General features: G+C 40.3%; 1 protein-coding gene across 1 annotated transcript; it reads left to right on the plus strand.

Annotated features, from left to right (window-relative positions):
* The first annotated feature begins 505 nt into the window (after positions 1–505).
* On the plus strand, positions 506–7,368 carry UPK3A (uroplakin 3A). The gene is made up of 5 exons (XM_009706853.1): positions 506–560; positions 1,400–1,555; positions 4,277–4,556; positions 5,761–5,843; positions 7,292–7,368. Exons 1-5 carry the CDS (start codon positions 506–508, stop codon positions 7,366–7,368), a joined length of 651 nt encoding a protein of 216 aa, XP_009705155.1.
* Positions 7,369–23,947: the final 16,579 nt, after the last annotated feature.

The following is a 23,947-nucleotide window of genomic DNA, read 5'->3' on the forward strand; positions in this document are numbered from 1 at the left end:
TTTCAGGATGTAACCCAGGGAACACAGTTCAGAAGGCAATTGTAAGCTCCGTTAAGGCTGCCCAAATTTAGAGCTCTGAATCAGAACCATCCATGATGCAGACTGGATGCAGGATTCAGATATTCTGTTCCAAGTTAGGAGAGATTTCAGAAGTTTTTAGACAGAAGAAGGTAAAGAACAAAGCCACCTATCAATGACACAGCTGGGGAAAAAACTCTCTTTACACCCATTGCACTGCTGAGAACTACACTGGTGCCCCGGATCAGGTGGAAATCAAAGCTGCAACACCCGTCCTCACCTGGGAGGGGATAATAGCTGGGGGGTTGGTGACACCTGAGCAGGAGGGGCAATAAGCATATAGGGAGGTGCTGAGGGGATCCCACAGGGACTTTGTGGAAAGGAGCAAGGTTGACTTCAGGGAGGGAGTGGATGTGGGAGCTCTTCAGAGGGGGCTGCCTCCCAGTATCGTTTTTCCTTTTGTGGCAGGTTTCTGGAGGGCTCAAGCATGGGCAGATGTTGGGTTGTATTGGTCTTTTGCTGCTTGGGACAGCTGTGTGCAGGTAAGAGCATCTATCTGTAGTCTCTTGTCCTTTTTTTGTTGCACCACTCTTTGTGTCTCTTCCCTTTCTGTTTCTCTTATGCTTTTTTGTTTTATCTTGGGTGTCAACTCTTTGATCTAGGACCTGTGTTGAGAGAGGAGCTTAGGGCTTCACACATGTATTCTGCTGGAAGGTTGTTAAAGTGTCCCTACTACAGCTAGGCTGGGAAAGAAAAGGAGCTGATGAATCTGTCTCTGTTTTCAGCTAATCTTCCCCCAGGGACTGGAGATGGGATGAGCTTGTGTGGGGAGGGGGCAAGTGTCTGACATAAACTTTATTCTAATACTACTTGCTATTTCCAGTGCCTCTCCCAGATGTTTTTCCTTTCTGTAAGGTTTTGCTAAATCTCTCACTCTGTATGTTAACAAGTCCGGTCTTAAAAACTTTATTAAGGCTCCGTACTGCTAAAGGATTCAAGAACTGACTGTACTGCTTCTGGTGCTGCCACTGGAGGGGAGAGGTTGTGCATGGGACCCCAGAAGAGAGAGGTTCAAGTCTCTGCTGTAATGAGGCTTTGCCCTCATCCTTCTGAGGTGATGTGATCCATATGTTTGAGGAGCAAAGTCTCTTACTTCCTTTCCTAAATCCTTGGGTTCCCCATTTTGTATTAAAGCAAACCCTCTAACTCTCAAACTTTCTCAGGGTGAGTAGGCTGTTTCCTGCTCAGCTGCAGCTCACATCCCCCTTTTATGCTTTAATGTTGTTTGTTAGCACTGCCAGATCCTCCCTTTTGAGTGAGAGCTTGCAGGGGGAGAGGAGACAGATTTTTCGTACACTTTTTTGGTAACCCTGTCTTCTAGATCGAAGCCTGAAGCCTCAGATTGCAGCCCCTCAGCTTGCTACAAACAATCCCACTCTTACTACAGTTACTCTAGAAAAACCTTTCTGTATGTTTGACGGCTCAGTGCATCCAAATAAATCTTATGTCATCTACTTGTACGCAATGAAGGAATCAGGTGAGTATCCAGCATTATGCCTCTCTGGAAGATAACTACACGATGTGGCCATTGCATGCAATTCTTCACAGTTGGATGGGAGCAGGTCTGAATGGGGAAAAGAGAAAAATCCATGGCCGTAAGCTGTGTACGAGCTGAGCCTCTGGTCTCAGTTTTCTCTAGGGTATTATTATAAAGCATAATGTAAATAACTGTAGTATTTCAATGGGGCTGATTAATAATAGCAACTGTTAGTACTGTGCTAGCTGCCTCCCACTAGGTGTGGAGCAGCACTACCAACTATAAATGTTTGCCCAGATCTTGCTAATGAAACCAAGTGGTCCACAGTCTGATACCTTATTTTGCCTAAACACCAATGCCTTGTATAAAAGCCTGAATTCCCTGCTGAGAGAGTAAACCTGCTGAGAGAAACTGGATAACTGCTGCTGTTTGCTTCATAGTTAGAGCAGCCAGCCCTTGCAAGGACTGCTTTTTTTTTTTGGACAAGGGCAAGTCATGCTAGACTTGTGGTCAAAGACGCCTGGCCCATGAGTTCATGCAGAAAACGAGTTTCATAACTGCTTGGCAATGAAACATCGCTGGCAGTGACCAGGAGCTGCCTTCTCTGTTCCCTGCTGTTCTGGCAGACTGTTTTGAACACCAGCTAGAGCTACTCCATAAGCTGACAAAAACAAATGACTTCCTTGTATCACATCTTCTCCCCTGAAGGCAGTATGCAATCTCCTTTTCCGGGAGGCACAGAGAAGAGAACTTGAGGGAGGCAGTAGCAAAATTGGCTAACAGAAAAAATAGTCTTAAAACTTCCACTGCTGATTGTTGCCACTTTGGACAAGGTGGAAGGAGGAGGTCTTGGATGAGGGTAGAAGCTGTAACCAGAGATACCATCCCATGCAGCTAACACAGACAATTGTGAATGTGTGGCCTTCTGAGACAAATCCCATGACTGAAGAGCACATCTTTTTGTCTAAAACATACTATAAGTGCATTATAATTATATAAAAGGCTACTGATACCTAGTTATACCTGCAAATATGATGTTTTGTGTTAGAAATCACATCAACCACCCCAATTCTGCAGATTCTGTGGCAAAAGCTTCCTGCACAGATGGGTGAATCTCTACAAAAGGGGTTATATACGGAGGAATCTCTTCTGCTGCTTTTAAGGCAAGCAGATGCGAACATGTTACTTGGCAGACTGGGAGGAATTTTGTTTGGATTTGTCTCTGGTCTGCAGAGAAGCACATTGGCTTACCCTTGGATGCATCCTGGAGCAGGGAGAAAGAAAATTTAAGAGAACTTAATTTTCTTAACACCTTGTGTTCATCTCTGCCAGTAAGGAACTATGTCAGCATACTACAAAGCTGAGGGTCTAGTAAATTTCTAAAGAAGTAATGTAACTTTTAGCTCTATTCTTCTTAATGTTGCTATCAGACTTGATCTACCTAGTAAAGTTTTTTTTAAAAAAAACCACACAACAAAAAACAACACAAAACAACACCCCACTCCCACCCCCTGCAAACAAACTTGCTTAGGCATCAGGCATCAGCTCTTACTGGCTCACTAGTAGCAGACTAAGAGTCATTGAAGTGGAGGCTGGGAGAGTGGGAAGATCTACCTGTGAGAAGTATTATGACTGGGGGAAGCAGGCCTAAGAATAGAGTATGTCTTACCTAGTATTTGCTTTCATGTATTAGCTTCCATTGAAAAGAGAGGCATCAGAGCTCAACTAACTTGAGCACTGACCCTTAAGTTGTATTTCTAACCTGTGCTAGGAACTTTCCCCTTTTAAAACACATTTAATTTTGCATTGGATCATAGCTAAAAACTTCTCATGACCAAGCAGTTGCAAGAACTCTGCTCCAGGAGCACAACAGAACGCTCCCAAACTGGAATAGTTCCCAATGCACCACAGCTTTGGAAAAACTGGTGTTCCTTTGCTGCTGACAGCACTGAACAGCTGGAGGGGGCTCCCCAAAAAAATTCATCTTGCAGTTGCAGAACTTGGGAACATCTCCTGGGCTTTGTGCCTTGGCTTTGCAGCAGGAAAGATCTGAGAGCTGCAACTGTACTTCCAAACTATGCTGCAGGGCTGGCTGCCAATTCACACTTTGCTTGAAGCTATGAGAACTTTCAGACTTTGAGGCATGCTGTCTGGAAGCAGTGACATGCCTGGCTGGCCAGAAATGTAGATAACCACATCTGTTCACGCAGCCCTTACACACTGGTCTGCACACTGTGTGGTTCTGGGAGGTCCAGCTGCTGCATGACCAGAGGTCTAAGGGCTTCTGCTCCGGGAGAGAGGAGAGTTGTGACTCTGTAAGAACTCTGCCTTAGCTATACTGTCAAATTGGAAATGGCAGGATTTACTGGGTGTTTAATAGAGCCATGTGTGGCACAGGGGAAGAGCAGCCTTTGCCACCCTCCTCCCTACTCCATCAGATCCTCCTTGGAAAAGAGGAATTTGGGGAGGGTGGCTGCTAAAAAGTATTGCTCTGAGATATGCTGTGGATCCTTCACAGTTTCTGAGGGACAAGTGTAAAGAGCTTCATCAATAAATAAGGAGGAAGGGGTAGGATCGCTACACAACCAAACTAGTAGCAGATTTTTGACTTCCCTTTCAAGTGTTTTGGGGTAGAAGAGCAAGTTGCCAAGTAAACACAGGGTGAATGGAAAGGGCTGACCTAGTTCCAACAGCCTTGTTAAAAAAGCATCTCTCCTGCAGCAAGTGCAATAAGCTCCCTGGTGACTGACAACAACAGCAAACCGCTCAACAGCACCTTCCAACAAACAAGCGGCGGGCAGCTTGGACCTTACAAGGCTGCCTTGTTCAATGTACCCAATTGTGCATCACCTCCCAAACTTGCTGAAGTAGGAGATGTCAACAAAGTTTCTGATGTCCTGAAACAATACCTCTTCAGAGTTGGAGATGATGGGACCTGTTTGTATGACCCAAACTTCCTGGCTGTCTGTAACCCACCTCTTGCACCAGACACAACATACAGGTATAATTCTTATTTCTTACAAGGTGATTGATGCTCTTAAAGCACAATAGGAAGCAACATTGATTCTGTAATGTTCCTTTGTAATCATATGATGTGAATTACTAGTCCCTAACCAAAATGCTCAGTTGCAAGGGTAGTTACAAAGATGGCGTGGCTTTGGTCACGATGGTGCTCGATAGTGCCTCAGCAGTGGCGAGCTCTGTCAGGTTAAATTCATGGATCAGTAGGAAAATTCATGTGTGAACTGCTGGATCTATACCTATGTTGGAGTAGGTGATCCAGTGACAGCATCTGATTAGAAACTGCTGGTAGAAAAGGATTTTGAGTGGAAAATGGTGTTGAGATTATTCACCATGTATTTTGTGTTAGATGATTCTGCCAAATGGCAGACATGGATCTGGCTCTGCATCCTTTGTTTTGATGAGACTCTGGGGAGCCAAAGTTCTGGTCTCCAGCTCCAGGAAGCCCCTAATGTTACTGGAGACTTCACAGTGAGGGCCAGGTGGCTTGCAGGCTTGTCTGACCCCTGTTGCCTGGGGAAGCTGGCCATCTGGGGAATTCGGGCACCCTGACAGCTGTTACCCAAAACAGTTGTTTTGCTGTTGCCAGCTATTTAAAAGCTGTAGTAAAAATGGCAGTCACAGCAAGCCATATCTGCTGTGGAGACCTAATATGCTTCTCAAAGAAAATACTACGGGTTCTTAGTTTTGTAAAAACTCTCTTGCCTCTTCTGTCTCTTCAGGACATTTCTGAAAACTCAAACTATTGTGGAATGGAAACTTAATTTCTTTGCCATATCTGATGTTGTCCTGTCTCTGCAATACTCCCCTCGAGCAGGGAAAGTGCCAAGCGTATCTATTGTTGGACAAAATCTTTGACTTCCATATGGAAATCAAAACCACTTGCTGTCCTGAATAATGAGGCTTTTCACACAGGGAATAGCAAGCTGGGAAAAACTGTTGTTGGAAAGCTATCATCTGCCAAGGCTCACAAGAAAGAAGTGTAAACTGTGCATGACATAGAACAGAAAGCTTTTCCATGATTTGTTCTTTTATAAGGTCTCTGGAAATAGTCAATTACCTTTGACTGTCTCCATCCAATGCTTTGACAAAACCTGCAGTCTGACCAGCTAATCCAGTAGCTTAAAAATGCTAGTAAGGAAGCTCAAATGTAAAATACCTAATTTAATGCTTTTTCCCCACAGGTTTAAATACGTGTTGCTAGATAGCACTGAAGGTATTGTGAAAGACCAAACTCTCTGGTCTGATCCAATTAAAACCAGAGGAGGTAAGTCTGTGACTTTGCTCAAGTCTTCTGAGTAGCTGTGCTTGCCTTCGGACACCGTTGCCCCCTGAGCAACACCTAGTCCATTCCTAAAGTTTTAAGAATTTTGTCAGCCATTCAATATTGGAGTAGCAGACTTCAATATGGAATAATTCTCTGCTTCCTTTGTGTACTTTAAAACAACTCTTTTAGTACACGTGGTTTCAGATTTGATGCATGTCATGGTATCTGGTGCTGTTCGCATTTCTCAGTAATACAGATACTTGTCATAGTGGCTAACCTGCTGAGGAAAACATAAACTCTAAATGCTGACATTGAGTCTTAAATCTGTTTCCCATAAATCATCTAAGACTTCAGGTATAGACATAATCAGTTTGCCTCTCCTAAATCATCAGCTTTCTCCTATTTGGTGAGGGTGTTCATGGTCAATAATAGATTATAGAAACATTCTTTCCATGCTTTTCTAGTTAAACTTCCCTTGAAAATTGATACCTGGCCTGGTCGAAGGAGTGGAGACATGATTGTCATTACATCGATCCTAAGTGTTCTTGTGTTCCTCCTGCTTGTTGGCTTTCTTGCTTCTGTCTTCTCTGCTGTCATGTAAGTACTGCTATGCCTTACAACTTCCAGTAAGAGTACCTAAACTCTCAGTCATCAGCATTCTTCCCTATGGCTCCAAGCCACTGTTGCTGGTCTTGTTTGAGATGACAGACCAGATGGTGTCCTCCAAATTTTGAAGTTAGTAATAGGAAAAGGCTACGTCATCATAAACTTCCCTAAGATCAGCAGCTCTTGTAATTATTACACAGCCTTAAGATTACTAACTGTCAGGATTTAGTAAGGACTACTGGAAAAAAATGAACAGTAGAGTTGCACATACCTAAAGCCTCTATATTCTTTCTTACATATTGCAGTTTTCCATCTATTCAAGAGTTTGGAAATTTTTTTTACAAATGCACGCATTTGTAAAGACTACATAATGTCCTCATTAATGCCTTGATTTTAATTTATTTTCCTCCTCCTCGGGAGAAATAAGTTGCCTCTTTCATTTAAGAAGTGAGGCTTTGCTGGAGCTGTATAACCCAAATAGTCTATGCATATTCCTTAGTCTTCTGTGTTCCCTGCCCCAGGAAATCAATGAGGCCTGGCTGATTCCTAAACTGAATGTTTTGGAGGGAATGAGCTAAATTTTCGAAATGGTGGGTATCAGGGCTGCTAACACCTACTTGAAAATTGTGTAAGTGCTCTGTATTCAGCCAGTTCTGCCAGGCTTTCCTGGATTTAAATACATGGAAAGCAAAAACCGCATTGCAAATGATTATTTAAAAAAATCTGTGGGCTTCCCTGATGCTAAATGATTTAAGTAGGAATCAGCCTTTGCAAAATGTTGTGACAGTAGGCTCTGCTCAGTCTCTACTGGAACTTAATAAAGCATTTCATTTGCCCACCAGGGGATCCAAAGATTCTTCTGCAGAGCCAAGGTGCATGTCTCAGACTAACCAACAAAGTGAACCGAGACCACAGTTAAGTTCTGAGTGAACAACCTGATTTAAGCCAAGAGTGGAAATGCAACAGAATTGCTAAGTGTGCTAGGCCTACGGGACTACCTCTTCTACTCAACACTAGTCCAAAACAAGCTACAGAACACCACCGGACAACTGAAGATAAATGGCATAGATGAAATAAGGACAACTTCTTTGAAGTCTTGCAGTACATCTTGTCTTGTCCTAATGAGATTTTATTTAGTTAATTGCCTTGTATAGCATATATCAAATGCCTGGACTGAAGAAAGAATCTCCATGAGCCTCCGACTTCAGTGCTGTGATCAGAGGTTGTCTAGCACATACATCTCATCTGGAATAAGCGTTACTACAGACCTCTCATCTGCTGCTCACAACTAGATGAATATGATGTAGCCATTTGTGTCTCAACTTCTCTTGATAGTAACTGATGAGGAATAAAGAAAACGGACTGCTTTACAAAAAGATGTCTTAAAGAAAACTAGGGATTAAAAGGTAGACAATAGGGAGCTACTGCTGCTTCCTCAGGATTTTAGTGACATAAGACTTCCCTTTCCCTTTTTTTCCTCTTCCTTCTTCCCTAAAAGAAAGCGAGCAAGTTCCAGACGCTCTGTATGTAGCAGAGTAATTCTGATCTCAGTTACCTAAATACACTCAAACAGCTTTGCAGGGATGAAAGCTAACAAACTTGCTTCAAAGAAGGTGTGTTCTTTCAGAGCTCCATAGAATTTGTTTGCTAGTGAAGGGGAGATACTGCTTTAGCAGTGCACAGGAGTATATTCACTGTTGTCAGGCTTAGCCTCATGCCTGACCTTTACCTTAGGCAGCTGCAAGCCAGCACTCTTCACATCTTGCTATCTAGACTGGTGAGTTTTCTTGAGCTAATTCTCTTCCTTCATTTCATGATCTCAGTTAGTGACTAGAAATAAATCTTTGCCCCAGGCTTGAGTTACATACTGCTTTTTTCCATTGATGCCAACTTCCACATACAGTTTTGTCTCTACGAAATACTTGAGGCAGATCCAACTTCAAAGCCCTGCCTTATACCTCTTGAGTGTGCATAAGCAACTGTCCTGTTGTAGCAAGTACGTACTTGTGATAAGCACAGAGCTGCCATTTGTTATTATTGATGTCCTCCTAGTTTATCAGTAAATCTGTTTAACTGTCTCAGATTATAAATAAATTAGGATTCTGTTTTGACCTAAGTAGTTCACTGTCATGACTGGATGATCTTGTGCTGACACATATTTTGGGGAGTGGGACTTACTCTCTTCAGATTATGAAATTAAAAAGTTTTGTGCAAGTCAAACATTGTCAGGATGGAGTGTTGAGACTGTAGCTTGGTAATGGCAAAATTTGCCATTTTAAACTTCAGGACTTAAGTCCAAGTGGTTTTTACACAAGCTCCTGGTATTTGGGTATTCTAACTACAGCATGTTAAAGCTTACCTGCTCACTGTCTTGGTTTCAGCTATGAAAGGGCTGGCAGGGAGAGGGAGAAAGCACTTTAAGGGAGAGATGCATGCTGAGCCTTCTGATTAGAAATAGATGCTGAAGTACCTGGAATGATATTTTTCTGGTTTTCAGTCATTGCTACTTTCCTTATAATTTTCTGCCGTACAGGCTGCTACAAACACTATTCTGAGGTGTCTTCCCATTCATGTATTGGGTACTAACTTGGAAGCAATGGATATTTGAAGAAAAAGTGAGTACAAATTGTAGGTGTGCAATGCTGAGCATTAGAGCATGTGAGAGATTCTTGGAGTGTTTTCCTCCTTTATAAAGCCAAAGTAGTACATCATTGCTGTAGCAGGCTCTAAATCCTTGCTCTGCACCCAGTGGAAAAACAAGCTATCTAACAGTAGGATCAGTAAAATTAATAAAGCCAAATAAGTATCCTTTCAACTGCAGCAAATAAATTATATTGGATGCCGTATCAGTTAATTCTATTACTGGAATAAGTTCTCCTTCCTTCTGCTTAAAGAAGTTGCTTGAGACCGTGTGTCAGCATGTATGGCTATCATTTAAAACACAGCACTATAATAACCCAATCCATTTTCTGCCAGTATCTATTAAGACATTCACATCAAGCACTTTCTCTCAACAGATGATTGATTTTAGTCAGTTTAATCCTGCTAATGGTCCTAGTTGAATAGCTAGTGTTTCTTCTTGTGCTTCTCTTACATCTCATTTAAAATATCTTGACTTTATTTCTTTATGGAAAAATTCAGAATGAATTATTTTTAGTTGTTTTTTTTCCCCCCTCCACACAAATGAAGCAGAATTAACTGTCTCAGTTGTTCCTATATTGCTATGCATACAAGCTTTGATTTTTTTCACTTTAGCTTTTCCAAACATTCCCTGTACTGATAAAATTTGTGTGAGAAAGAAGTCTGTCTTTCACCGGCTTCAGAACTTAGGACATTTCTTTCTCAAAGAACATGGGAAGGAAGAGAAGCTCTAAGATATTATGATTTTAATAAAAATTTCCTGTTGAAAAATCTTGTTGAAAATGGCAGCTCAAACTATTTTTTTCTATGCAACCCTTCTTTTAGACGGGGAGAACTATGCTTGGAGCAGCTTCAGCTTTTCACAAGATCTTGTATGTCAGCACTCATTTGTTATGCTGTGAACTGTATTTCAGGACTGTGCCCAGACAAAACAACAGTCATGATAAATACCAGAGCAGGGTCACCACTACTTTTGTCTCTCCATATGGTATTTCTATTAATCTAAATATGGACTACTTTCTGCTCTGCTTTTGACTCCTCGCTGACGCAAGGGTGTGGGAATTCCTGTTTGGAGCCCATCAGAGGTATGTCCTGATTCTTATCCTGGTCATGCAGAAGAAATACAAGGTATCAATGATTAACAACATTTCTTTAGTATATAGACTTAAAAAACAGAAAGGTTGGGGGCATTGCTTAATTTTTGAAGGAATGGGGGTGCAAAAAGAATACATTAGGCTTTTTCAGGAGTTGTTGCCAACCTTGTCTGTATTTTTGTTCAGATATGCCTTTCACAGTCAGCCTGCCACACTGGAGGAATACATATGGATAAAACAAAAAGTTCCCAAGCCTTACTTATTTACATTAAAAGCATCAACAGAAACAAGACAAAAGTGAACAGTGGTATTTGCTAGATGATTTATAGGTATTGTTCATCTATTCCTAGCTGTTGCTTTGAGCACTGAATAATAGTTATCATTCCTTCGATGACCCTGCAAAATGTACTGAAATGCTGATTGCAAGCTCTGCTATGTGATAGAAAATAAAGATAAAAATCACATCTATGGAGAGAGTCCAGGAACCACTCCTGATATCCTGCCTACATTTAAGACTTCAAGGCTGTGCTTAGGTTTTATCAATGTTACACGTGATGGCTGTGAACAAGTTGAACTTGAGATCTCCTTTCTAGAGAAGCTTTAGGAAGACTTTGATCCGTGCCTGCTGGTCTGCACTGAGATGAAGGTAACCCAAATAGCATTAATTTGCCAAGGGTATAGTTGTGTACTCCATTTCCGATACCTTTTACTTGGGTCTTGGTATTTCTGTGGGCAGAAAATAAAAAATAATACAAACTGTGCTGTGGAAAAACTAGTGCTGGGATGAGGTTATTGCACATATTTTCACCTGTACCCTAGGTTAAGATTCAAATGCCTGGTCTCCAGGACTGAAAACCAAATTGTATTCGATTGCCTCTGCATCACTCACTCCAGCACATTCTCAGCCGAGGCCCTGGCAGAAATCCTGCTTTAGGCCTGTTTAGCAGCTGGACCAACCGCTCCAATATTCGGTGCAGTTGCAAGCTGAAGTTGCCCACTAGCAGCTATGTGACCCAACTTGTCTGTGCAGTTGCCTGAGCTTGGATGTGGAAGGAAAGTGGGAAAAAGAGTGAGAGCTAGGCAAGATTTGTGCGGTTTCAAGCACTTCCTTGCTTGTGTGGTTTATTTGGTCCTGGGGCTCTCTGCTGCTAAAACACAGCTATGCAAGTTTTGAGTTGACTAAAAGACTCTTTTCTGTGCCAACTGTAATAACTTTTGTGAGGCATTTATAAGAATATTGTTAAGCTGTAGTATATCAAATAAAAATAATTTTTAATGGGGTCAAACGAGCACAAAGATGGTAAAGATGTCTGTATGGAGAGGTGTTGTGTTGCATTTTGTGAACATGGTGTGTTCATGAAGATAATGCCCTCTGCATCTTCAAACAAGTGTTTTCTGCTCTACTTTTACCAGGGTAAATGCATAATTAATCAGACTTAATACACAGGCAGGGTGAGGGAAGGGGTCATTTCGTTCAGAACTACTTATCTTTTATTCAGTAAGTGATTCTGCAGATTATTTAATTGACTGGTCGTTAGTAACATTAGAGACTTTAAAAAAAAAAATCCTATCTTAGGTAAAGGAGGAAGCTGCTCATTTGATTGTAACAGGTGATGTTTTGGGGCAGACTACAGAAAATGAGCATTCTCAGAAGCTGCTGGTAAAGAAACTCTGTATTACACTCTCAGTTGTATGAGAACTGGTCTGGGAACCTGGCAGATGCAATATTTAATACTCTCTTTCAGTTAAGTTGGGGCATATAGCATTAAGTTATTAGATGCTGAAAGAACCATGGCCGGTTTACTGAATTAGCTTTGCTTTTGTTTAGCCTGGGCCTAAATGCAGATCACTTGCTAGACATATTTGGAACTAGAGAATGAATCTGAGGAAAGGGATGCTAGTGAGAGCCATACTGCAACGCCGTCAAAACACTTGGCAATAAAAGATTATCAAGTTTAAATTTGCTGATGTGATGTTCATCAGATATCAAAATTACCCAAGCATTACCTTCCTCTGTGGGTTTGTTGTCGCAGGTTGTAAATTCCTCCGGACAAAGACTGCCTTTTGGTAACATGTTAGCATAACGTACTGCCATTTCCCAACTGGGCATACTGTGATGCATAGCTATAATGTTGTTAATACTGTTAACAAGTGTTAATACTCTCAGATGATCTTGCCTTAGCAGAACGTAAGTATCTAGGAGTTGTTTGGTGAGGGGACTAGTTTTATGCTCGCATCCTGTGACATTATGTTCTGTTTGACTGCAGTCATTTACCATCATTCACTTTCTCAACCTCCAGCACCAACATTTTCATCTAATGCTTTGTCTGCACAGCTCTAGACCTACCCAAGTTTTAGAAACATTGATAAATAAGTCTGGAATGTCTGATTTTTATTTTCTGTTTTCCTTCCACATAGCTCTGTTGTAGAAATCTATACTATTGCTTCCCATGCCTCAGTATTTGAGGGCTGAAGTTATTTGCTGTCACTTCTTCCTTAAGCCTTCTAACATACAACATTCAAAGATGCCAGAAAATATGACTTATTTTCCCTAACAAAGTCAATTATATTATCTGCATTACTACTATAACCCAAAGCTGGATGTAAAGAATAATGTAGAAAGTCTCCTTAGAAACTTTAATGTATCATATTTAGAAAAAAAAATCCTGAATACTAGATGGATTTTGCCACATCTTTGGCTGATCCACTGATTGATAACTATCTTCCACATCTGGCAAAGAAAACTGAAAGAATACAACTCTCATCAGAGGGTAATGTGGTGTTTTCTGGTATCTAATTAATAAGGACCTCATTATATTAGTCTTCTTGAAATAACCCTGGTTCTTTCTAGGATAAGATACCCAATCCCTTCTTTATATAAATATTTGGAAAGAGAAAATGGATGTCGTGCTTCTAGCAGAATATTATAGTTCTTCCCTACAAACTGTACAAACTCAACTCAAGTTTCCTCCAGTCAAAAAGTAGTTACCAGAGAACTGCATAATCTTTACCCATATTTGTCTTGTCTTTTCCATGAATGCATTTCCTGGTGAGATTCTTGACTTGAGAATTTTGGATTGTCTTATTCTTGAAACTGGCTATGGCATCTTAAAAGCAAATGCTTTCTGTTGGACTGAATTTGTTTCATTTCAAAAAGAAACAGGATTCTGGCTTCTGCTACGACATGGACCTGTTATCTGAGTATCAGTTACAGTGAATTATTGAACAAAAGTTTACTAATTTCTGAGCAAGTCAACTATCTTTAGCATTTAATATAAAATCTAAGTTTTTTGTTAAAGGTCCACATGATAAAAAGTGTTGTCTTAAAGACTGCCTGAATCAGCAAATTTTCTTTCCCTTTTTTTGTATCTTCCTTCTTTGTTTCTATTTAATGAATGCAAAGCAGTCCCTCTCCCCTGTGATGCCAACTCAACAGCCCCAGAACTACCTCTCAACTGATGGATGAGCTGGACTACTTCCCCCACTGTGCCTTGGAACAGGAAGGGCTCTTCAGTTTAGACAATGTCTGTAGGTGTCCTTTTATCATCTCAACAGTAATGAGTAACATTTGGGTTTTATACCATAATATACACCAAATTACTATTTGGGGTTTGTTAAGGAGTATGTTGTAACGGAGTAATTGAAATCTAGAGGGCAAGGAAACAGCAATACTTAGTTTTATATTCTGTAGCAGTTCTTACAGACCTAGGTCTGAGTGTGTCGATAGCTGTATTAGAAACTATCGTTTATTTCCATTGGAAATAATTATTTGTAAGAGATGTTTGTATGCATTATAGACTTCACATACAACAAATTCTAAGAAAATAGATCCGAAGTATTTCCATTGATATCAAATTAACTAGCAAGCTGAAGAAGACATTCTAGCATATATTTGAAAAGTAACTTGTACAATCATTTTCATGGTTCCTTCTGATGGTATTAGAAATATTAATAATAATGAATTGAATTATTCTGGATACATCCAGCTATAAGACATATTGAACTTTCAAAATACATAATAATAGCATACCCACCAAAGAACATGAAAGGACTGAGATGGCATCATATGTGACTAAAAAGGAAATGATTAAAAAAAGCCTGTACTTTCCTAATAATTGTGTTAATTTGGCCTGAATCAGGAGCTTCTTTCTTCTGAGGTAGCTTGCAAGAGTAAGCTTGGGAAAAGCATGTGCTGCCATATAACTATTTTCCCCAGTCCAGGCAGAATTCAGCAGTAGAACTGAAGGTTTAAAAGCACTAGGAGTAGTTTTCCCATGATGAAAGAAGGCAAAAAGAGATGTTGTTTACAATCTCTAGTTTTATATTAACAGGTTCAAGACTAAAAGTGGGTACAGAGGTATATGGGTGTAGCATGTAGGTTTGCTATTTCTATTCACCTAAATTAAATCACCTGAATATTTTCATTTTTTATTTTAAGATGAGAGAGACAGAGATGGTATTATATTCTAGGAGTCTGATATTTTTGAGGGTAATGCTTTGATTCCTCATTTATCCACAAGCCAGTATTCATAAACAGGATCTGTGACATTTCATTATTGCGCTTAGTCATATGGTGCTTTATGGCTAAAATGAAGCAGCAGCTGAATTCAGTTAGTCTCTCCATTGATTATTTTTTTTTTAATAGCTCTTGCATCATGACTTTGGAGAATGATATATGCTTTCTTCAAAACATTGTCAATTCTTTCTGGATGAAAGGAGTTATTTAAATACAATGGATTGTTATTTCTTTAACGGTATGAGTAACTTTGGGATAGATTCTGTTCTACCCTCGCCAGCACAATCCAAGCCAAATCCATTGAAGCCTGTCCCTTTTCTCTGTGTTTACACAAGCCTAGCTTAGCAGCAGAATGTATTCAGGACTGCAGCCCTTTCTCAGAAAACATCTCCACTGAGATTTGCCTAAGGTTTGAAAGATTAGGCACAGTTGGAATCAGTTTATCAACATATAATTCCTCCCACATCTCCTCCCATCCCCTGGCATCAGCACAACTGGCCAGAGCCCAGCTAGAGTGCACAAGGACTGGTCCCATAGAAGAACATCCCTCTGCAGTCTCACTGAAATGGGGGATCTGCTCTTGGCAGCCACAGGAGAACCCTAGCGTTTATCTCGAATTTGGCTCAAGGAGAGAATTCTCAGCTTAAATGTCAATAAAGATTCATACATTACTGATAGCATATGAGGTAATTACAGGAGAATATGATGGGGCTAATCCTACGTGTTCTTCTGCCACTTTTAAACTCCAGTTTAATGAAGAGTTTGAGCCTAAACCTAGTTTTAAGCACATGAGTATTGGAAAAAAACTTTTCAATACACAGAATTCTAGCAAAAGATACTATTTTAATCAGAAATGTATTTTCACAAGGGAAAAAAAGAAGCTGAAAAGTGTTGATGAACATCAAAACACTTTGTCCCAGTTGTTTGGGATTTTTTTGTTGGTTTTGTGGGTTTTCTTGGGAGGGAGGCAGAAATAATTTTCTAACCAACTGAAACAGAGATCTCATCTTTTACTAAATTTCTGTCCATCACACATTTGCATGGAAAAGAATTTGCTCTAATGTTGTCTCTTATTTTCAACATTGCCTTTCTGTCTACTTATGAACAAAATTATAGCAACGAGAATGGTTATTTCTTATACCGGTCATATTTCCAAAAGTATCCCTCCCCACCCCCTCTTTTCAGTTTATACCTGACCATCAAGGCAGCAGTACCTATTCTTGCAGATTCAATTACTGCACCAAGTACTTCATGTTTGTCCTGTTTATTTTTGGGTTCACAGGTGGTTTTGAACTTATTGGAGCATTACCAATTAGAAACACGGGAAAGTATCGCCACCCTCATAAACACACTTCTGATCTTCACTGGAAGTCAAGGCAATGAAAGTGTCTTCCTCATCAATGACTTCTAGCAGATTGCCTCTATATGGAAAAGGTGAGTTTAATGTCTGTGTCCATCACACCTTCTGCTTTAAAGGATTTAAGAGCTAGTTATAATTTGGCTGCTTTCTTGCATACATCTTGCATTTTACCACAAACTGAATGAAAACCATTTAGATCATTTCAGACATCAATGTTTTCTGCTTGTTTCCCTGTAGTATTCCCAGGCAAGCTTTAACTAAGAACATGCCCACGACAGTCTACAGTCACCTTCAGAGTACTACTCTGAGGTACCTACTGCCAAAATCAGCACCGTGTAGGAAGACAGTGGGTTCATGCCAAAGGCAATGCTAATCGTTTACTGGTGCAACGCCAGTTGTCCTCATGTTTAAGCTAGTCCTTTTTAATGCATTGGTCACCAGTCACCTCACCCTGCATCCCGAGATAAGAACAGGTCTGTCTGTTCTTTATTTTTATAATTAAAATGCACAGTGAAACTAAGATAACACCCTGCAATCTTTCAGAGAGGAAAAAAAAAAAAAAGAACAGACGGATGCTGTCAGAGGAACACTGACTGTATGTCTTAGCCTGTTGGAGCTGCACGCAGATGACTACATCACTGATTAAACCTTGGCCTGAGGTTAAGCTCACTCAACAGGATGTGAGAAACTGCTGAACATGAGGTGCGAAATTGCTGGATGTGAGAGATAACGGTGTGAGAAGCTGACAAAAGTTACAGATAGTGCTGTGAGGAGCGGCTGGACTTCAGATGCGGTTAAAGGGGGAGTTATACGAGAAATGGACAAACTTCATGGGTGACTGGAGAGCGGTGCTGGGGACCTTTAGGGGGGCAGAATCTTGTGAGGCCATCTCAGTAATATTGTAAGGCTAAGATAACCTAGAAAATCGTATCAGAACTTACACGTTTGGGTATGCGTGTAGTAAAACTGGGACTTGTAGGATGAGACTATTTATTTAGGAGGGGGCTGAGATGGAGAAAGGGTGGTTAAGAAACACAGAAAGGTCAAGAAGGCATGCAGATACTGTAACTGGGACTGTCCATAGCTCACAGGCAGCACTGTGTTTGATCATTGCAGCTTGGGACAGGACAATAAACTAGACCTGTTCCGATGTTGCCACACATGCTAAGCCTGCTTCTGCAGCTAGGAGAGCTGCAGTGCCTATCCTTGCTAGCAAGGAAACACCCAGAACAGACAGATCCTAGTTACCACTGTGTAGGAGCCCTTTTCAGGCCTGAGACCACCATCTTGATAGAGTCACTGTTCAGATTACGCTTTTCCCTATGTTGGGAGGGACAGAACATGTGACAGCTATCTTCAGCTGGCTTTCCTTCTTGGGCCAATGCTCCGCCAGCCATTTTTCTTCCAAGACATGAACAAATGTATCCTGAGGGACGCTGCTTCCCCTCATGTTTTGACACCCTCAATGTCTATACAAAAGATCCTTTCGTATAGCTGCCTTTTCTTGACACACTTACTACAAGTTATGTTACATCCTGAGCTAACACTTTCATAGTATAGTATAAGTATTTTGTGGTGCTTCTCCAATTGCATAGTTAACACTTTTGTTTCTTGCTATTCTTTCAAAGCTCTGATGGACAGGAATCAGATCACATCTGTGCATAATTTCTCTACTATACAAATATACTTTTGGGGAGAATCCCAGTGTCTTGTGTTACAACAGCTAGGGATTTTTTTTTTTTTTAAATGGACATTGATGGGAATTATAAAGTGATGACTGTTATAAGGTGTTAGGTGGGGCTCTTCCACAATCATGTCCTTAAGTCCTCATCACTTTAAATGTATTGCATCAGCTGAGTGAAATAACATTGTTTCATTTGACTTATTTAGAAGCTCTTACCTCTTAAAAAAATAACTCTTAAGCTAGTACTGATGATCGGAAGGTACCAGGTTTTGTGGTGGATGGGAGTTATCTGTTTGCCTGAAACTAAAATGTCTTCTCCTGATTGCATTCAATCCTTACGTAGAACTAGGAGATGTACTAGAGAATCATAGGAACAACTAGTCCACAGGCAGTAACTTTAAAAACAACTACAGCAGAACTGGTAGTAACAAAGCCAGTTCATTCTTAAAATCAGAGATGTTTTCTTGTTCAACAGTCGCAAATTGATATCTGAACGCGCAATGCTCATGTATTATTATGTGACTAGGATATGCATTGTTTTTTATGTTGCACCATTTCAAGTAAGTCTAAATTCTATCTGGAATGTAATGCATTAGTTTCACAAACCCCCTCCCTTTGGCCAAATATCACAAATAACAGTTTCCAACTTTAAGGATGTGAGATTTACAGCCTAATTCCAAAACCACTAAAGTCTACAGGAGCCTTTCTTATGACGGATGGCTTAGACCAGACTCTTAAAGCGCCTTGCTGGTAGAGTGATGAAGGGGCTCCATTTAAATAGATAACCTAAAAATGGATTGAGAGAGTATATTTAGGATAAACTCCGAAGCACAAGTACAGATTTAGGATAAGTTTGAAAGTAAAAGCAAGCATTTCTTAAGAGGATAAGAAATAGTGACAAATCTAACCCAAATTCTGTTTCCAAAACTCCTAATGCTAATTTCATAGGACTTTAGTAAAGTGACTCTTCATACTCTCTTTGGTCTTTCCCAGGGTTAAGTTCTTTATTTTGGATGAAGGGGAGACAACATGTGCTCACACAGATTGGCCAGTCTTTAAGATGATAACATAATCCTTCAGCTGTGCTCATCAGTTCTCTTTATTTGCTCTTGGTTTGCACTGCCTTGCACTAGACACACTCAGTACTGAAACCTTTCTCTAAACAATAACCCTGTAAAATTTCTACTGCTCTATTCCAATTCGCTTTGCATAACTGTTTACGTGTGTACTATATCCAAACGGCAACATTTATTTTCCAAAGGGAGGCAGATCCCTGGCTGCATCCACACTGGTAAATAGAACAGATCACAGCCCTTCCTTTGGCCTTGAGGACAAGTGACACAGCATGGCTTGCTTCCACATGGCTAAACGCTTTCCCCTTGGAACAGAGGGGCCTTGTCTGTACTGCTGTTGGGAATGACACCAGGCTAGTGCCGTTCCCCAGATCCCGTCTGGACATTGAGTTTGAGAGTGCTAGTTGTCACAAGCCAAAATTCTGCCAGGAACTAGCCTGGCAGTAGAACAGTATGGACAACCACAGGGCAGAGCTCAGGTTCATATTTTGATCCTGCTTATTAGCAAGTTTGTAGCTGGTGGTTAAAGCTGCATTGATATCTAGCCAGTATGAGCTAAATCAACATTTCACAGCCTGCGCCACAGCTCCTACTGCAGCTTAGATCAAATGCAGTGGCCTTTAAGAGTCAGCCTTCTCTTTTCTGGCCTTCCTTGTTCATGGGCGATAGCCTCTGTCTAAATTGTAGCACCCAGCTACATGCTGTTGTACGTTGAGGTGAGACCAATACCCATCCACTCTTCCCGTCTCTCATTTCTACGGGGAAAAAAACCTTATTATCAGAGGACTGCAGTGTGCCTTGCCAGTTCTCTAGACTGTGGGATGAGGAAACATGAGTGTGCCCCGGAAAACACATGCCTCATGGTGTAAATGTAGCCAGAGAGAGAAGAGCTGTAGAACAATGTAGAAGGAAGGCGAGGGCTGGAGGACTTCACGGGCTCAAGAGGTGTCCCATGCCCAGGGAGGGTGCAGACCCAAGACAGTGAAGAGCAGGACTGGAGGGTGAGCACTGACAAAAATACACGGGAGTTCTGAATGGCTTCTGCACCTGGGCAAGATTGCTCCAAAGGGTTGATATCAAGAGACTGACCTTGCAAGACACACACAAAACCCACCCACACACATTTATATGTACGTATACATGTGGCAAACTTCTCTATCACAGTAGACTTCCCTTAGAAGTCTGTACTGCAGTTGTTCTAGAGATAGTAAAAATCTGTTTTGCTTCAGTACTTTATTGATCTAACATTTTTCTCCAGACGTATAAAAGCTTATCTGCAGGCAATATATTACATTGGCTTCATTATACAGACTTTAAAACTGACTTGATCAATCCACTGTAATATCTTAATGAAAGTTGTCTTAGATCAATTTAGATATAATTTCACTAAAATAACCCTGCATTGACTGAGTCCAGTCTTACTAAACTTAATTTCTGTAGCTGACATATTTCATCTAAAGACATACCTTCAGCTAAACTGTAACGAGTCTGCATGAGTATTTAAATGCATACAAAATCTTATATTTAGATTTTAAAATACTGTTTATATTCTTATGCTGAGCTATAAAATCAAAAACTGCAGCTTCGAAAATCTGCTGCACCTTCTTTATTGTCTTGCAGTTTTAGGGTTTGGGGTTTTTTTGCTTTTTAGTGGTAAGTTTCACATAGGATGGGTCACTTGAAGGAGGACAAGTGACAAGAACATCAGTGAATGCTGTTCTGCTTTTTGTTGTTAGATGTTTCCTGTTGTTTGACTTATTTGTAGCAACCTCTCATGAAAGTGAAAAAAAAAAAAAAAGGCAGAAAAATAAAGCAGCCAAATCATTATTTCTTTCACAGGGAGTAGGAACTGCAAATATAAAAGAATGGATTTTGAAAATAATATGATGTGAAGAGTAGTATATCATGCAGGTAGCATAAAGAATGAGAAACAATGCAAACTGGGTAGTGAAGATGTGCAATTTATGAAGTGACAGTGTTTATCTCAATTTCTCGTGGAAGGGATGAGCCAAATCAAAGCTCTAGGTGCAAGATGAACAGTGATTATTACTTTGAACCTTTAATTAATGTCCTCTGGAGCATAATAGAAAACTCACTGTTAATTGAGATATTAATATGGGAGAAGGCACAACTTCTAATTTTTTGAGAAGTAGCATTTCTGACAGAGACAGACTGGACTTTGCATCTAGACATATACACGTATGATATGTAATAGCCAACTATGAGCGCACGATCCTGGGTAAGTATCCTTTGACATTCTATTTACAGCCTTGAGTCAGAGGTCATCTGCCTCGTAGATTCAAGTCTAATATTTCATATCAGTAGAACAATTTATAATACACAGTAGTAGTGTCCAGTCTTCAAATATCTGAACATCAGTTATTCTACTGACTCAGCTCTGCAGGCCCCTGACTAATACTTGAGAGCTTCAGGCCTCAGCCCATCTTAAAATCCAGACTTACAGCTATGTTAGAGATGACCTGAGGAGTTGTCTGCTTCTTGTGCTAAATTGCAGTATCATTTAATCTCGTAAATGTTCTGTGTCCATTACTACTGGAAATATTTTGGCTAAGGCTACCTAGGCTTCTCATGTAACTGATTAGTTTTCACCTGGAATAGTTTTTACTGGTTGTAGATCTGATCTCAGTGATTAGAATTTATTTTGATCTTACAGCAGTTGCATCTAAAAACCTGCTATGATCTCAAAGAGGAAAGACGCTAAATAATTTTCGCAAAAGAAAGCAATGTTGAAAATTGTTATGGTGATGCCTGAGTGAATGAAATAGCAATACAGCAAGCCTCTGTAAAATTCTGCAATGAATTTCATATAATGTATCATCTATAATTCAGTAGAAATTACAGAAATCGCCCTCAACTTCAATTGATCATTCTCAGTTGCATTCTGTTCTCAGTCCAACCCATGAAAGGCCCCATTGAATTCAATAGGACCTCACATGTTTAAGCACAAACAGACTATTACTTTGGAGTTGATCCAAAGCATATTGAATTCATACAGAAAACATTCTGTATACATGCAGTGGACTTAAAATTAATATATTTCTGGGTTTTATCTTTTAAGAAATGAACTTTTCTAGTACCTGAGAATTAGCTGAAGACAGTGATTGGTGATTACTTTCATAAAATGACAATAGTATAGCAAAGTTCATGACAACCCACAATATGAAATAAAAAAGGATTATGATAACAGAAATGTAGCTGTAGTTCTCGGATAACCCATACCGAGGAAAAAGGTGCTCTTCCAGCCTTTATTGGGGAAAAAGAGCTCTGCAGCACTCCATGGAATGTGCTGACTGATTTAAAAGCAATAAATACAACGTGAATTCAGCTTATACTTTTGCTGAAATAAAAAAACCCCAACCCAACAATCCACAAGCTGTACACCTGAAATATATTAACAATGATCTATTAGCAAAGTTGCCTTATATCTACTGATACTGTTATTTACAATTTACTATTTCACTACTCAGATTCTCACTAGGCATTCATCTCTTCACTGAAAAATGCAGAATAATCTACATTTTATGGTCTTGAAAACTTATGATGTTTGTGCTTTTGAAAAATGTGAATTCTTTTCCTACCTCTCACACTCCAGTTTTCCTTTTTCCTCCCTTACTCTGGCCATTACTTTCAGTGTCAAATAAAAATGACTGCTGTTCACAACCTAAAGATAACTACAAATATGTCCTAATTCAAATTGCAATAACACTGAATCTTGGTTGAAAGGAATACTATTCTTTAATAAAAAAAAATAAAAAGAGATTCAATTTATTTGCTTGTGAAGGTGACTTATTAAAGAGGCCAAAACCACATCATAAAACATTTAATAAGAAATTTTTAGTATCTTGTATATGCTTTCCAAATTCAACTAAACCTGCTCAATACTTGAGAGCTACACCTACATTAAAGTAGGCTACGATTTATTTTTTTTTTAAATCCTATAAAACAAGCAAAAAGCCCATTGTGTGGACATAACTGCATATTGATGTGGTGGGCAACCCCAGTCAGTACCCTAGGAAGCACACTTGTTATGTGTGAGAGAGTCTGGGAGTACTTAGGAAAACAGTGATTGAAAAGCAGCTTTGACAAGCACTGTATCCTGGCTGGTAGCATCTGCCGTCGCATAGAACTTGGCAAAGGGGTGGCTGAAGCAGAAGTTGGCTGTTATTACAGATCTTAGATTACAGTTACATTTTTAAAACATAGTATAGAGATCACCTGAATTCTCCTACAATGCAGTCCGACCACAGGTGATGGGTCAGTTTTAGCCATCTATGACAAGTCTTGATACTGCCTTCTGTTTAATAAAAACCCCCCTGGAGTACCCAGATAATTTATTTCCTTGGTGGTGAGGGCAGGGAGGCCCATCCAATGCCAAAGGTACAACTGACACTCATAGCACTGATCTGGAATCGGAGGAGTGGTGGTACCTACAGATGGCAAAGATTTACTTGCATATCACATAAAAAATATTGCCTGCTCAGGTGCATAAGTATGCATTTTAGAGCCTGCAGGGAGGAAGGTGCATTCTTGAGTTCTGAGACTTACCCAGCATTCAGGTGTGGGACATCCCAGCACAGCAATTTGGACAAGTCAGGCCCACACAGGACTGTGGTGTAAGCGCCAAGAGAAGAAGCCAGAGTGTTGCCTGCTGGGACCCTACTTTGTGTGCTGAGAGCATGGGTACCTGCCCTGGGCAGTGTGACTGCTGCCACAAAGCAGAGGTTTTGCAATGCTAGTGCTGAAAGTAGCACAGCAGGAGCATCTCGGTGGTTCTCCCTCTGCATAAAACCTAGGCCTGAGCTCTGCTGTCACTTAAAAACCATCACAGTTAGAATATGTAACTTAGCTGAGAAAACTGCAAAGCTGATGAAAAGAGGTGGCTTTCTCCCACAGAAGGCAAGCAGCAATAGGGCACAGCAAAAGAAAATTAATGTAAGGTAAGACAATAAGATTATTATAGATAGGGGATGTACATGCAACAATATTACCGAGATCTAGAAGTAAGCTCTTATCAAGCCAATGAATAAAAAGGACTGAACAGGTGAAGGCGTGTTTGATACGGAGGGGAAGTGAGGGGTGCTCAAACCCCTTCTTTTGGTGCTGAGGTGCC

The sequence above is a fragment of the Cariama cristata genome, unplaced genomic scaffold (assembly GCF_000690535.1).
Source record: "Cariama cristata isolate BGI_N322 unplaced genomic scaffold, ASM69053v1 scaffold20120, whole genome shotgun sequence".
In the NCBI taxonomy this organism is placed as follows: Eukaryota; Metazoa; Chordata; class Aves; order Cariamiformes; family Cariamidae; genus Cariama; species Cariama cristata.